Source organism: Acomys russatus, chromosome 21 (assembly GCF_903995435.1).
Source record: "Acomys russatus chromosome 21, mAcoRus1.1, whole genome shotgun sequence".
NCBI classification, from domain to species: domain Eukaryota; kingdom Metazoa; phylum Chordata; class Mammalia; order Rodentia; family Muridae; genus Acomys; species Acomys russatus.
Genome location: NC_067157.1, coordinates 9,456,709 through 9,472,720, shown reverse-complemented (window position 1 = coordinate 9,472,720; position 16,012 = coordinate 9,456,709). Strand labels below are relative to the sequence as shown.

General features: G+C 47.0%; 1 protein-coding gene across 1 annotated transcript in view; it reads right to left on the bottom strand.

Moving 5' to 3' along the window:
- The window catches only part of Armc2 (armadillo repeat containing 2), a 109,847-nt gene that overhangs the window by 53,611 nt on the left and 40,224 nt on the right, over window positions 1-16,012 (bottom strand). Inside the window, exons 6-8 of the mRNA XM_051164313.1 lie at window positions 14,778-14,857; window positions 10,123-10,221; window positions 4,684-4,856 (exon numbers count right to left, since the gene is read on the bottom strand). Of these exons, the coding sequence (XP_051020270.1) occupies window positions 4,684-4,856; window positions 10,123-10,221; window positions 14,778-14,857 (352 nt within the window). The remainder of the gene's footprint in view (window positions 1-4,683; window positions 4,857-10,122; window positions 10,222-14,777; window positions 14,858-16,012) is intronic.

The following is a 16,012-nucleotide window of genomic DNA, read 5'->3' as shown; positions in this document are numbered from 1 at the left end:
TAAAACCAGCTCTTTAGAATGTGCTGTGCTTATCCTTGGGGCTCCTTCTGGAATGCTCTGAGATACTCTTTGAAGCTGGAACTGCTTTCTAGGCCTCACGTCGGTAGCTAGGTCAATTAAGCACAAGGCAATAAATACGGCTTGTTTTCTAGAGCTAGCAGAGTGGCCAGCTGAAGCAAGGGCCTGCACTATCTGCACATTTATCTAAAATAGTAAAAGAAAAGGTCAGTGATGGAGAATTGCCCAATAAACCATGGGGCAGCAAAACTATGCAGATTAAGTAAGCACCCCGGAAAACACAGGGTCTCACTATGTAGATCAGGATGACCTTGCACTGCTTCCTGCGTGCTGCAATTGAAGCCAATAGGCCCATACTTTTTAAATTTTTTATTTTATTGTTTGACATTTGTGTGCGTGCGTGTGTGTGTGTGTGTGTGTGTGTGTGTGTGTGTGTGTCTGTCTGTCTGTGTAGAAGCCAGAAAACAACTTGCAGGAGTTGGTTCCCTCTTTCTGTCATGTGGCTCAAACTCAGGTTACTAGGCTTAAAAAGAAAAACATCTTTAATTTCTCGGTCAGCTGGGAGTGTTGTGTGCCCTCTGCAACAGTAGGAACAAATAAAGACTTCCGTGTGAAAATGATGGCACCAGGGCCATTATTTCAAAAATCATCTTTCATGTCTTTTGTTGAGTTTTCAGTTAATTTTTTTTCTTTTTCTTTTTTCCAGTTAATTTTTAAAAGGATAATAGAATATACCCGAATTATCTGTTAGATGCACAACAGTTATTTTTAAAAAGATAATAGACTATATCCGAGTAATCTGTTAGCTGCACAAATAGCACTGAGCATTTAACTGTTCATGGGATGAACTGCTCCCTGAGTGAGAAAGAAAGATGGGCAGGTTGAGGAGGAGGAGGAGGAGGGGGAGGGGTAAGGGGAGGAGGGAGTGCACAGCTTAGCACCACTTCCACTGCATCTGCTCTGGGCCTGTGCATCATCACAGAACCCACTGGGTATCCTCCCTGCTCTGCAGAGAGAAGCGAGGCCTCAGACCCACCCACAGAGCTGTCCCCACCTCATGTTCTGGGAATGCCAAGTCCCCAGCCCACGTGCACTCCTGTCAGAGCCTGCATTTACCAACTTGCCGGGGCAGTTACAGGACAGAATAGGGATTCCTTCCCGCTCTCTGGAGGAAAAGGAAATGGAAGTTAAGATTAAGACAGTGATTATGACAGGATGGCTTTAAACTCCAGCAAACAAGCTGACTGAGGCAAACAGAAAACCCTGTCCACAGCTGGGCAAGGGCGGGATGTGCGGGCAGACTCCAGTGGGAGGCTTGAGGCTGAAATCTCTGAGCAGCTCATCTTTACTACCTGTGCGCTGTACCTGACAAAGCACCCCAATAAATGAACTATATGCAGCTCACCACGTTTCCCACCTTCTTCTTGTAGTGAAAAGCAGCCCAAAACAACAATATCAAACAACAACAAATGTCCAAGTTTCATCAAAGCAACCTCAACAGGGAACGGTACTGCGCCCAGCACTGGGAAAGCCAGCCTACTGGCTGGCTGTGCCTCTGTCTCCTCCCTAGAGGTCAGGGATGGGTCCTGGGGCTCTGCTGGCCTTGTTTAAGGTGTTGCTAGGGTTAGGAGAAATTCTTGGAGATGTATGTTCTCCTGGTGGGGTACTTTTCTTCTTAGAGTAAAAATGTTGCTTTTGGCCAGGTGTGGTGGTGCACGCCTTTAATCTCAGCACTCAGGAGGCAGAGGCAGGCAGATCCCTGTGAGTTCAAGGCCAGCCTGGTCTACAAATCGAGTCCAGGACAGCCAACGCTAACACAGAAAGACTGTTGTCTTGAAAAACCAAAATAAATAAATAAATAAATAAATATATAAATAAAATTAAATGTTGCTTCTGGCCAGGCATGGTGGCGAACACCTTTAATCCCAGCATTCAGGATGGAGAGGCAGGCAGATCACTGTGAGGGAATTCAAGGCCAGCCTGATCTACAGAATGAATTCCAAGACAGCCAGGGCTACAGAGAGAAATCCTGTCTCAAACAAACAAACAAACAAACAAAACCAAAACCAAACCAAACCAAAACAAAAACCACACACACACACACACACACACACACACACACACACACACACACACACACAAAACACAAAACAAAACAAAACAAAAGATGCTTTGGTGTCACTTGTTTTCCGAACTAAAGCCGCCTGAGACCATTTCTGTTCTCCCACCGTATCTAACCACGAATGGCGTACAGGACTTTTCTTCTGGTTACGTCCCCTCTGCACAGGGTGCTGGGATCTTACCCTCCCAGAATAAAGCTACACTCCTACAGAGTGTATCTGCACTCTTTTAAACAGTCTTAATATGGACTGATACATTTACACAAGGTTTTTAAAAAACAAAAAGTAGAATTGAAATGGCTCTTTGGCAGATCTCTACTGAGCCAAAGATTCAAGGAGCTGGAACAACTCACATGCTTATTGCATGTTTTAAAATAAATACTGTTAAATGGTTGAACTGTAAAATCAAACTGGTGGACAGAAAAAAAAAACAATGGCAAGAAGAAAGGATTCGGCATAGAGCTTTGGGCTCTCTATATCTTTAATCTTTGCTCATATTTCTTCCACAGTTCTTTTTTTAAATAATTAATTACTTTTTATTTTATGTATGTTGGTGTTCTGCCTGCACATATGTCTATGTGAACGTGTCAGATCCCTTAAAACTGGAATTACAGATACGTGTGAGCTGTTATGTGGGTGCTGGGAATTGAACTGGGGCCCTTTGGGAGAACAGTCAGTGCTCTTAACCACTGAACCATCTCTCCAACCCCCTTGTCCACAGATCTTATGACGTGATGTCTTGAGCATTTATATAGAACCACCTCTGAAAGACTCACTTGAACAGGATCACCCCTGGGATGTTACAGGAGATCTAAGAAGCCAATTGGATGTTAGATGTTGTTGCTTTAAGGTCCCTTCTGACTTGGCAGCTCTACAGAGAGGAAGAAGTCACCAGTGGGATGGTTCAGCGGTTAAGAGCTCTGGCTACTTTTGCAGAGGACTCAGGTGCCCAGATTCAGTTCCCAACACCCACTGTAACCCCAGTTCTGTGGAATCTGATGCTGTCTTCTGGCCTCTATGAGCACAAGAAACATTTATGGTATGTGCACACACACACACACACACACACACACACCTGAAACACTCATATACGTGAAATAATTTTTTTAAAGGCACCAAAGCCACCTAACCTGTATTGAAACTTACCCTCACCTAGATTCTTTGGGACAGGCAGCACTGCCGAGTGGTGTTTTACCTACTTAACATCCAGGTCAGAAGGCTTAAATTCAGTTAACTGTCACATACACACACATACACACACACACACACACACACACACACACACACTGCAAATTGCTCAACACCATCAATATTTGAGCTAATATTTTCACTGCAGAGCATAAACAGATCTATAGTTCATTCTTTCTCATCTTCCTTTTGGCTCATCATGAGACAAAAACATCGAGAACCTAGATGAAAAGTCAGACCCTGGGTGCTGGCAGCCTGGGTCCTCCCTGGGACTAAGTCCCCCAGCAGAGTCCCAGAACGGGATGGCTCTTTTGGAGGCACACTGCACTGAGTCACACACCCCAATTTCTAAAAAGAGAATGAATGGTTTATGATGACAGCTAACTAAGGGTGTAGTCTCTGTCTAAGATTACACAAAAATGTAGCTGGCATATTCTGCTTATGAAAGACTTCATTGTCAAAATAAGGTAAGACGGACACGTCTACTACGTGAGTAGGACGGCGGCGGGGGTCTGCCCTTCTGCTCAGTCAGCTCGCCCATCTTCCATGGGTGAATGGAGGCTTTTACTTTTATGGGACCAGGTAAACAAGGCTTCGCCCATCAGTTGTTGTAGCTCTCTTAGAACATTCCAGAATGGCTGCGGCTTATCTTTTGGTCCCAACTGTTGATGGCTACGACAACAAAGCTGCCATCGGGTGGTGGTGTTCTAGGCAGAGCTGCCTCTGGCTTTCATGTGGAATCGGCCTTTCCTTCTATCACTCTGCAGAACTTTCTATGGCCACCAGCAGACCTTCCTGGGACCATGTGCAGCTGGGTTCCTCTTTCACACAAAGCACCTGGCCACTGCCTTTATTTCTTAAACTGTAAGACAGAGTCAGGCTCCCAGCAGAAACCACAGGGCAAAGATGACAGCCGGCACTGTCCCAAACTATGCTCAGTTGGGTTTGAGCAACTTGGTTGGATATATTTGTATGTTTGCAGGTATTGTTTGTTTGTTTGTTTGTTTGTTTGTAACAGGGGTTCCTCTGTGTAACAGCCTTGGCAGTCCTGGATGCCCTTTGTAGACCAGGCTGGCCTTGAACTCACAGAGACCTGCCTGCTTCTGCCTCCCAAGTGCTGGGATTAAAGGTATGTGCCTCTTTTCCTTTTAAAATAACCTCTATGGTCAGCCCCGAGGCAAGCTTGTTGGTGTATTCCCTATGTGCTCAGCCTTATTCCTCGGGAAATACCTTCTAGTCCACTGCTGTGATACGAGCTTACTGCCCTAACACACTGCATTTTTTCATCTTTTTTGTGGTACGTACAAACAAATCATTTGGCAAGATAGAGAGCAGGATGGAGGAAAGATGAACTTACCGCTAGGATAAGTTTTGCAAGTTTCAGGCTGAGGGGGTCTGAGCCGACGTCCACGAGCTTATACAGAGCCTTCAGCAGAACACTTCTTCTCTTGAACTTTTTCCCGAGCATGCGCCCTTTCTCCAGCGTGCGGTGGAGGTGGGTGCAAGCCGCGCACATTGCTTCGATGTCTTCTGTCGGAGCAAATAGAACATCCACCACTTACTCATAAGGCTGAGTTTTCAGATATGAGAAACACAAGCAGTGTAGGGGAAAGCTTCCCGGATATCCCCACACCCCCCCAAATTCCCAGACGCCATTTTCCTTTCTCATATCACTTCCATCTACTTGAATGATGTCATCGACTGGACCCATTTCCTAGATTAACTCATTTACTAAGCAGCCACTTCGCGTGCCCAGGACACAGCCCTTCAAGGCCTTCCCTCCCGCCACCCTACCTGGGCTCTACTCAACCTCACTGGGGCATGCCATTTGCATTTCTGCCTCCATTTCTTTAAAAAAGAAAAAAGGTACATGATTCCAAAGGGAATGAATGTTACTTTGTGGTGCTATTTATTTTTCACATATGACTAGGTATGGTGTGCTATCTACAAACAGATGTTTTAAGCGGGTAGGGAGCCTGACCAACACACCTGAGTGGTAGGAGGAGGGTACTTACAACTGAACTTCAAGCAAGCTCACCTTCTACTGTATCTGTGGATTAAAAACAATAATAGTGTGTTCCTTTCCCTTCCTTTTTTGTTTTTGTTTTTGTTTTTGTTTTTTAATTTTTGAGGCTGGGGTTCTCTGTGTAGTCCTGGCTGTCCTAGAACTTGCTTTGTAGACCAGGCTGTCCTGGAACTCACAGGGACCCACCTGCCTCTGCCTCCCAAGTGCTGGGATTACAGGCATGCGCTACAACTATTGGCTATGTTCCTTTCAAAATGACTGTCATCTGGGGACAGAGACACAGTAAGACCCACCATTATTATTGAAGAGAAGACTTTACACGAGATGTTAGTTAGGGAAGGAGGAGGTGGGAACATTTCCTTTATAGTTCTGATCCTAAGGAAAGTGATTTTTGAGGCAGCTTACCAATTGGTACACAGGAAGGAAGGAAAACCACACTCAGCGGGAGCACGAGGGGAAATAAAAGAATTCAAGGTATCATGTGTTCTGATTGGAAGCACTGCCCCGAAGGACCCCATCACAATATAAAGGTGGAAAGCCAGTCTCTAAACACCATAATGTGAGCTCAGATGCCAACATGGAGGAAGTGTGCACCAGCAAAGGGAAGTGACACTGGCCATTTTTAGCTCTTTTCAACAATAACATCTAAGGAAAAAAAAGTTTAAGCCTCAATAGCTAAATACACAACCCAAAGCTTCTCAGATATGCACTTAAATAAATGAAATTGTGGGAAACGACCTAGACCAAGCTGAAATAAAGAGGACAGCCTGTGTGCTATGGGGCGGGACACCTGTGGGCTATGGGGTGTGACACCTGTGTGCAAAGGGGTGGGACACCTGTGGGCTATGGGGTGGGACACCTGTGTGCTGTGAGGCAGGACACCTGTGTGCTATGGGGTGGGACACCTGTGTGCTGTGGGGTGGGACACCTGTGTGTTGTGGGGTGGGACACCTGTGTGCTGTGGGGTGGGACACCTGTGTGCTGTGGGGCGGGACACCTGTGTGCTATGGGGCGAGACACTTGTGCACTGTGGGTGGGACACTTGTGTGCTATGGGGCAGGACACCTGTGTGCTATGGGGTAGGACACCTGTGTGCTGTGGGGCGGGACACCTGTGTGCTGTGGGGCAGGACACCTGTGTGCTATGGGGCGGGACACCTGTGTGCTGTGGGGTGGGACACCTGTGTGCTGTGGGGCGGGACACCTGTGTGCTGTGAGGTGGGACATCTGTGTGCTGTGAGGTGGGACACCTGTGTGCTGTGAGGTGGGACACCTGTGTGCTATGGGGTGCGACACCTGTGTGCTATTGGGCGGGACACCTGTGTGCTATGGGGCAGGACACCTGTGTGTTATGGGGCAGGACACCTGTGTGCTATGGGGTGGGACACCTGTGTGCTGTGGGGTGGGACACCTGTGTGCTGTGGGGTGGGACACCTGTGTGCTGTGGGGTGGGACACCTGTGTGCTGTGGGGCAGGACACCTGTGTGCTATGGGGCGAGACACTTGTGCACTGTGGGGTGGGACACCTGTGTGTTATGGGGCAGGACACCTGTGTGCTATGGGGTGGGACACCTGTGTGTTATGGGGCAGGACACCTGTGTGCTATGGGGCGAGACACCTGTGTGCTGTGGGGTGGGACACCTGTGTGCTGTGGGGTGGGACACCTGTGTGCTGTGAGGTGGGACACCTGTGTGCTGTGAGGTGGGACACCTGTGTGCTATGGGGCGGGACACCTGTGTGCTATGGGGTGGGACACCTGTGTGCTGTGGGGCGGGACACCTGTGTGTTATGGGGCAGGACACCTGTGTGCTATGGGGTGGGACACCTGTGTGCTGTGGGGTGGGACACCTGCGTGTTATGGGGCAGGACACCTGTGTACCGTGGGGTAGGACACCTGTGTGCTGTGGGGCGGGACACCTGTGTGCTGTGAGGTGGGACACCTGTGTGCTGTGAGGTGGGACACCTGTGTGCTATGGGGCAGGACACCTGTTTTATTCTTCTCTGATTGTACAAGTGCACACTCTGTGCTGTTCGCAGGCTGCTCTGGTTCCACTCAAGACTGTTGTAGTTTACAAAGGCATCAGAAAGGAAGGCTCGAGGATCCAAGTTTCAACTACTGCTCAAATAAGCCCTCTGTGTCAGTTAATTGGCTGTGACAGTGACAGATGCCACATGTAATACTGCACTCTGGATGTTGAGGCAGGAGGATGGCAAGTTCAAGGTCAGCCTGGGTTACATATGGAAACCCAAGAAGCTAAAGCAAAACCAAACAGAAAGGCACACGACCTCAAAGGCATTATCGAACTGAAACCAGTTAAGAATTTCTAGAGTAATGTGGTCACCAAGTAACTTTCCCCAGGAGCTGCTCCTTAGCCACAAAGGGAAACCAGCTACTCCACAGAGCAAGAGCTTGGCAGACACCACCTGACCCAAACTATCAAAATGCACACTTCCAGTATGGGATGGGTTGGCAAAGGGGCCTCTGGCCTTGAGGCACGAGGAAGATGTAGTGTAAGTGTGTAGACACTCCTGCCTCAGAGCCCCGATACGGTCTCAGTATGAGAAGACGCAAGGAAATCCTGATGCATGGATGTTCCGTACAACACATGGCCTGGCTTCCTCACTTGTGTCAGGGCCGTGAAAGGGCTGTCACAGATGACTACAACTTGTGGCCCAGAGGCTTGCTTTTTCTAGAAAGGACAATAAGCAAAGTGTGGCAAGATTTGTGTGCTGCCGTGTGGTAACTTCTAGATATGGAAGAGATTGCTGGTGCTTCTAAAACGAATAAACTGAAAATCACGGGCCGAAGTAGTTAAAAGTACAGATTTGGGGTTTTCTGGCTTTACTTTGTTTCATTTTTGAGACAGAGTCTCATTGAGTAGTGAAGGCTGGCCCTGAAAAAATGTTATCAATGCGTTTTTAGAAAGTTCTAGAAAGAGTGTGTGTGTGTGTGTGTGTGTGTGTGTGTGTGTGTGTGTACGCACGCGCGCGCGCACGTACAATGTGGGAGGGGGCAGAGAAAGAGGAACACACGGAGAGGAAAGTAGCAATGCAGGGTAGCAGAACAGAATGATGGGGGAACCTAGGCAGAGAGCAAGCAGGGTTTTAAAAAACGTTTCTACTATCTTAACTAACCTAGTAGCTACTTAACAGACCAAAGGGAACGTGAGTGAGAGCTGACTTCATGCTACTTCCTGTTTTGCATTTGTCTAGGGACAAAGCTGTGATATTTCTGGGGTTTGCTTGCTGCCTCTGTTTCTGACACAAGGCTCTCGCTATGGAACCTAGGCTGGCCTTGAACTTACAACTTCCCAAGTGTGAGGGTTACAGGCCTGGTACCATCCCCCTGGTTAATGATCCATCTGAGAAGGGAGATTCATTGACACCTCATACCCCAGTCTCCTCAGTGTGGTCCTAAGTTTGCCCTATTGGTGTCTGGGGCACAGAAGACCCTGCTTGTAGGGGATCTGCCTTCCAGACCAGCCTCCCACCTGAAGGCTTCTGATGGGGTTTCTAACCCTTGGCCAGACTCACCTTTCTCGCCGCTCACCTTGCGCTTATTTCCTGACAGAATGGCCCAAAGTTGATTGGACAAGCTAATAAGAGGGTGGAGACAGTAACTCCTATGGGAAATGCCATTACCTTCAACCTTGAATATAAGGGCTTTGGAGGTAACATGGTTTCGTCCATCTTTGACCGCAGCGTTTACATACAGCCCTAGACACCTGTTGTTAGCACTAAGGCCAGAAAGCCTGTGCAGAGGATCCACCCATGGAGAACAAACAACAGACAGAAGGGCGAGCACTGCTGCTCAGGAAGCAGGTGTTCCGCACCAGCTCCCTGCTTGCAGGCCGTAAGGATGCGTCTCCCCTGCATCTAGCGGAGCAGCTTCCGGTGTCTGCCACGATGCTCAAATGTCCAAGAGTGATCACTCAACTAGTCCTACCGAGGGCTCACTGTGCACGTGGTACTGAGCACAGGGCTTGCTCTGTGGCTCTGACCAAGGGTCCACAAGAGTCTAGTTCACCTTTCCAAATAGTGAACTGAAAAAAATTGGATAGTGTTCTCTCAGCAGACTCTCCCTCGTACCCTCAAAAGAATGCCTCACTAAGGCCCTTCGGAGGGATATACAGGGCACATGCCAGGCCACTTCTTGAGTGTGGGTGGCCCCCCATAGCAGAGGCAATCAACCTCAGAAGTGGCAAGAATCAACAAAACGATGGCTGTAGCTCTCGCTGACTAGGCCATGTGACTCAACTCAGTTCGAGAGATCTGTTTTCCTTGACCTTCTAGAATGTGAACAGTCTCCCTGAGGAGGCTGGACCAGCATTTACTCACATAGACGAGGTGTGCTAGTGCACACTAGTGGGGCGTTTTAAAGTTGGCTCTCTTGGTACATTCCAAGTATAATTTTACTCATTAATAATTTGGTCTACATCATATTTACTATACACATTTACAGGGTGGCTAAAAACATGACGTTATTTGTTTTCCATCCCCAGAAATCATGGTCAGAGTTACACTGACACTATCAGGGCAGCGGGGGACACACACATAAACCAACATGTTTATTTAAAACAAGAGTTGTTATGCCGGGCGTGGTGGCGCATGCCTTTAATCCCAGCACTCGGGAGGCAGAGGCAGGCGGATCGCTGTGAGTTCGAGGCCAGCCTGGTCTACAAGTGATTCCAGGATGGCCAAGGCTACACAGAGAAACCCTGTCTCGAAAAACCAAAAAAAAAAAAAAAAAAAACAAGAGTTGTTGCTTTACCCTTTTCTAATTCATGTAAAATCGGAACAATCCGTGTTTTCCAAAAGACTTCATCCACGTCTATTTCTGTCTCCTGGTCCTGTAAGCTTGCTCTTGAGGCTGCAAAGAAATGCAGAGAAGGGAAAAGCACCATGAGAAGCGATGTACAACAGGGCACACCGAAACGCCTTTCCTATGCATCCTATGCTAAAATTAATAACCACAGAATCAAATCTCACTTTGCTCTGCTCCAGGTCCCAACTCTAATGAGACTACTTCCAAGTAAAACTCAGATGGGTCATTTCAAAGAAACAGATCTTAAAAATGGGGTTCGAGTACTTCAGAGAGCAGAATGCTGTGAAATGGTGCTGGCTATAAGAAGCAAACTGGTTCAAGTTATTTTTTTACTTAGCTTTTCCCTCTGTAATATACAATAGACAGCTACACACACACACACACACACACACACACACACTTTATACATACACACATTACACACATATACTTTATACACACACACACACACACACACACAGACTAAAAGCTAAAATCCCTTAATTAAAATCTTAGCTCCTTTAGAACAGACACTATACAGGGCAAGCAGCAGCAACACCACTGCCTTCCTGTGGGGTGGAGGGAGATGCCTTGGCCTCTCCACCCCAACTCTGTTGTTGATATGTAACATGACCTTTGTCTACTTAGCTTAGAACCTTTCCAAGCCCCGGTTTCCTCGTCAGCACAAAGAGAGAATATTTGCTTGTAGGATCATGGAAGCTAAATACCATGGTAGAGGCAGAGCTCTGCCTGAGGGTCACATCTAGCAGCACCGGGGACTTGTGAACCTCTTTTCCCTGACTAAACAAATAGGTGACGACTGATGCGTGTTGCCACTGCGCCACCAAGAGCAGATACTGCGCTAACCCTAGGTAGCAATGCTGCCATTGGCTGTCCCCACGATGCAGAAGACAGACTGGTGTGAGGAGGCACTTCCTTTCTTTCTTTTTTCCTTCCCTTCTCTCTCTCTCCTCTTCTCCCCCTCCCTGAGACAAAGCCTCAGTCTGTCCTAGAAGTCACTGTGTAGCCCAAGCTAGCCCCGAACCCACAGTGCTTCTTCTGCCTCCGCCCCCAGGGTTCCAGGTGTGAGCTGACACGTCCAGCTGAGGCTCCTGTTCTGTGTTTCTGAAGATGGAGGAAGTGGACTCCAGGTAGAGGCAAGGGCTATTAAACCAGCCTCCGCCCTTTCCACTCAGCTCCGCTGCAAACCAATGTAGAGGGCAACCGTGTATGAAACAGAATTCATGGGGAAAACGGTAAATCACAGGTCCACCTTGCACAGGCTGCATCTCAAATCACCAACTGGAGCTGGGGCGGGGGTGGGGGGGCACTGCTGCGTGCAGTCCTTCCTTAACCTCCTTCCCTTGTCCAGCATCTGTCTCCTGAGCCCCTTGCCTGGCACCACAAAGAACGCACAAAAAATGCTGGAAATTACAGAAACAATGAGAAGGTTCTACATACACAACCATCTTTCTTTCTTTATTGTTTTACAACTCTTGATATTATTTGTTGTATCTCCTTCTCAACTACAGCACTTTCATGTACACATACCCACACGCAGATACCCGAAGTTAAAAGGTACGTCTTGGAAAAAAAAAAAAAAATCCGGTGAACTCAACTGGCTGTATAAAGTGAAGAGAGCTCTGTGTGCAATCCACAGCAGCATATGTTTAAAACCTAATTTGAGTTCAGCGATGTCTCACATTAATCTCCAAGCCACCAGACAAGAAGCTTTCCCCCACACAGTGCCGAGGTCTCCTAAGAGAAGTGGGAAGCTGTGCAATTCACACCTGCCTCCCAACGCTCGGGACCCACCACTGCACTTTGGGGATGGCTAGTCCCTGCTGCAAGTCCAGGCTTGCCTTTAATCAAACTACCTTTGTGCCAAGGGAGGCTGGGCAGGCTGAGGGTGGGGATGCTCTGGAGCACCAAAAGCAACCAGGGAATTCTTGATAACTAAACTATGGTTAAATGGTAAAGATACAATGTGGTCCTTAACAGCAAGACTTTGGCTAATCTCTGCAACCAATAGCAGGACATAAAACAAAACTGAAGTGTCTTTAACACAGAATTGGTCCACTTGACTTGAGTGTGGCCTCAGAGTTCCTTTCCCAGACCTTTGGGGTCAGGTGTGGGGCAGAATTGAGAAACGCCCATGCTTCCTAAAGGAAGTGATATTTATGACGGTCTTCTTTGAGCACAGTAGACAAACATTCACATTAACAGGACCAACACTATAGCTCCAGTCAGATCTGCCATCGCCACTAACTGTCTCTGAGAGAGATTTTAACTTTTGAAATGTTGAGGTTTTCAGAACAGCAGACAGAAGACTGCAGGCCATCATCTCAGCCTTTAGAAACTTTTAGTGTGCCTGAACTGGATTAAAATAAGCATATGAAGTAAATACAAATATTCAAGCAGTATAGAAATACAACTGCTGGTATTCCTAGGTAATTAATCTACTTAAAGACCAAAAATCAGCATTTACGAAGGCAAATAAAAAGCCAGAAGTTGATAAGTCAATTTCCTTGATATACTTATGAAACACAAATCTACTAGAAATTGGCTTGGTGGGTAAAGTATGGGCTCCTGCAAGCCTGAGGATGTGGGTTCAGATGCCCAGCATTCATATAAGAGGCCAGGCATGGTGCTATACACCTGTAGCCATAGAGCAGCGGAGCAGAAAAGGCAGGTCCTGGGAGCTTACTGGTCAGTTCAGTGTCGCCACCAAGCTGAGCTCCAGGTCCGGTGAGAAAACATGCATCAAAAAGTAAGGGGAAGAGTGACAAAAGGCCATCTGTGGGAATGGGAGCCTGTTCCCACACATATAAAAACAAAAATTACTAAAAGTTTGGGATCTCAATCTACACGGTCTTCAAAAAAACAAAAACAAAACAAAAAGCCCTATGCAAAGTGCCCTTCAGTGTAACTCGTCCTCAGGAAGAGTGACATCAGTCAACATCATCCCCCGAGGAAGAGACAATTGTCAAGGTGAGCACAAAAGTTTAGTCACCACCTCAAGACCCTTCTGGGACTCCTCAGACTCATTTTTAAGAAGTTAGCTAAACACTGCAGAGTAAGGATTTCTTCTCAGTCTTCTCCCAGGACCCCCATTCATGCAGTCCTGTCTGGCTACGGCCTTGTCACTTCTTTATCCTCGTGTTGTCCTCTTTGCCCCTACCATCTCCATCTAGAAACGATTCCCGGTCAATTCTAGAAACTGAAGCGTGTCTGCACGCACGCACGCACACACACACACACACGCACGCATGCACGCACGCACGCACGCACACACATACTTTGCCTCAGTCTTGGAGAAGTTAAAAAAAAACCAACCACTTTCTTCTAGGTTCAGAGTTTGCTAATATAAAAATTATGGTCCAACAGGAAATTGGGTAAGTCAGGCAAGAGGCACTGCTTGTTTTTGAAGATCCTGCTGTCCCAGTGGTGCTACTTGTAAACCACAGCTATGAGTCTGGGAACCAACGGCCTGACACGATGCTAGGATTGGCCGATGTTTTTAGCAATCTCGCGTAAACCCCTTAGCAACAACACTGTCTTGGGAATGAGATGGGCTTAGGTTCTTCTGAGTCCCAGACACCTTCCCTGTGGCCACGGAGGCCCCCTTTCAGAAGCTCAAGAAATTATTTTTCACCCAGCGCTAGTTTGGTGTCATTTTATCATCATCCTCACTTTTGTTACGACAAGGTCTTACTGTGTAGCTCAAGCCTGCAACTCACAATCCTCCTGTCTCCGCCTCTGAAGTGCTCAGATTATAGATGCATATTCATCAAGCCTGACAGAGACTTCGCGAATGAAAAAAAAAAAAAAAAATGAAGACTGCAACAGACACCTGTGCGACCCTGACTAGTTTGGCCCAACATGGACACCGTGCCACACTGATATCTCTTTATTTTAAAGACATAAAAGTTTGCCAGGTTTAGGCCTTCTTTATGCCTATCCTGTCTATAACCTTCCACCTCAGGGGTCACCGCCCTTCAAAATGGGGGTGACAGCATGCTTGTCTTTCCAGGTGTAGCACAGAGATGCCTAATTGCTGTTTCTGCAACTTAAGGTTCCAACAGCTGCTTGCACTGGCCGCAGCCAATGTGACCAATGCTCCTTGGTTCGTTTTCCCACTGTCATAATTTGTACCATTTCTAGCCTTTGGTCAGTACTATTGTATATTTGGTCTGTACTATTGTGTATTTTCTCAAGCAGCATTCAGTTCCTAAAGGGCTTTCATAATATATTGTCATAGTTTCATTTAAATAGGCAATGTTTTTACACTTAAGCCAAGAAGTCCACAATGATAGCAAGTCTGGCCATCCTCCGGAAACCTTCACTCTACAACCTCTGTGAGTGTCTGTCCACACTGAAAGCATCAGCCCTGGGCACTGGTTAAGACTGCAGCAAAATAACAACAGCATAGAGGATAAATGTTGGTTTCTGAGCAAGCTGGATGCAGCTCCTCACGCTGTTGAACAGAGAACTGTTGATAAGGGCACTCGGCACTCCTTGACTCACCCTCCTAACGTCTGTCTTTGAAAAACAAGTCACCCTGGCTTAAGAGAATGAGATGCTGAGGCTGAGAGATGCTGAGGGCCAGAGCGTGCACTTACCTGTTCTGGCTTCCCGCCCGCTCAGGTCTGAGCTGCTGGGACAGGAGGAGGCCCTCGCGCGCCAACGCTTCCCCTGCTCCCTAGGAGGAAGTGGAATGAATGAAACACAAGGTATTGTCACCTTTATAAACTGCAATCTGTTAATCTGTTCATGTCAGGCTTTGTGAAAGAAGCCACAGGGAATGGTTTAAAAGATGGGCTTGGCGTTCAATTGTCTGCTTTACCGTGCCTTTGCCTTCTAACTAAGATTCACCTGTGAGAACACAAGTCTACTGGCTTAACGGTATGAAATACAGCACTAGGAAGAACCAAAAAATAAATCTGAAGTTGACTGGGGGGGGGGGGGGGGGGGGGGGGGGAGAATAGTTATTGATATGGACCACAAGGGGGCGCTGTTACAACAAGAAACAGGAGGAACTGCGCTGGCAGCCAGCCTAAAGTGCCCAAGGTCAACGGCAAGATAGGTTCTAGAATGCAGCTTCTCAACCCACGGGTCTTTCCACTACATCTATTTCTACTTTAAAACTTAATTCAATTAATACTCTCTAAAAATATTCTTAGAAAAAAAATTTTTTTAATTTAAAGCAGATATTCAGTCAGTCCCCAGATAAGCTTAAGAGTGGGCCTGGCTAGCTGGGGAGGTGCTCTGTGGCTCAGCTGCCTGCTACTTTTCTCAACTACAGCTGACTTCAAGGTATTGTCTTTTAAATGAGCTGTATAAAATCCCAAGGTCAAAGGTAGGCTATGAAGGCAAGTTTGACACAATTTCTTTTCGGTGATCCCATTTACTTGCTCCAATAACAACAATAATATAAATAATAATAAATTATTATTATCTCGTTGTTGCTTTGAGACAAGGATGTCCTGGAACTCACTCTGTAGACCAGGCTGGCCTCGAACTCACAGAAATCTGTTTGCCTCTGCCTCTTGAGTGCTAAGATTAAAAGCATGTGCCATCACCTGGTTAATTAGTTTGCTTTACTATATCCATCTGTGGCCATGGCCACCTGTGAGCACCTACCTCTGCCTCCCAAATGCTGGGACTACACATGTGATCCAAAGGGGGGTTGGTGGGGGGGACTCTAGTTCTCTGAAACCACAGAGTTTTTGTAGCAAGATGCTCCTAACCATTAAAACAAGGATTATGGGGATGGGTCTCCTCAAAGACAGAAATAAAGGACTCAATCCCATGGAGAGATTTTTGAAATAAGACTTCAAGAATTGCATGAGAGTCA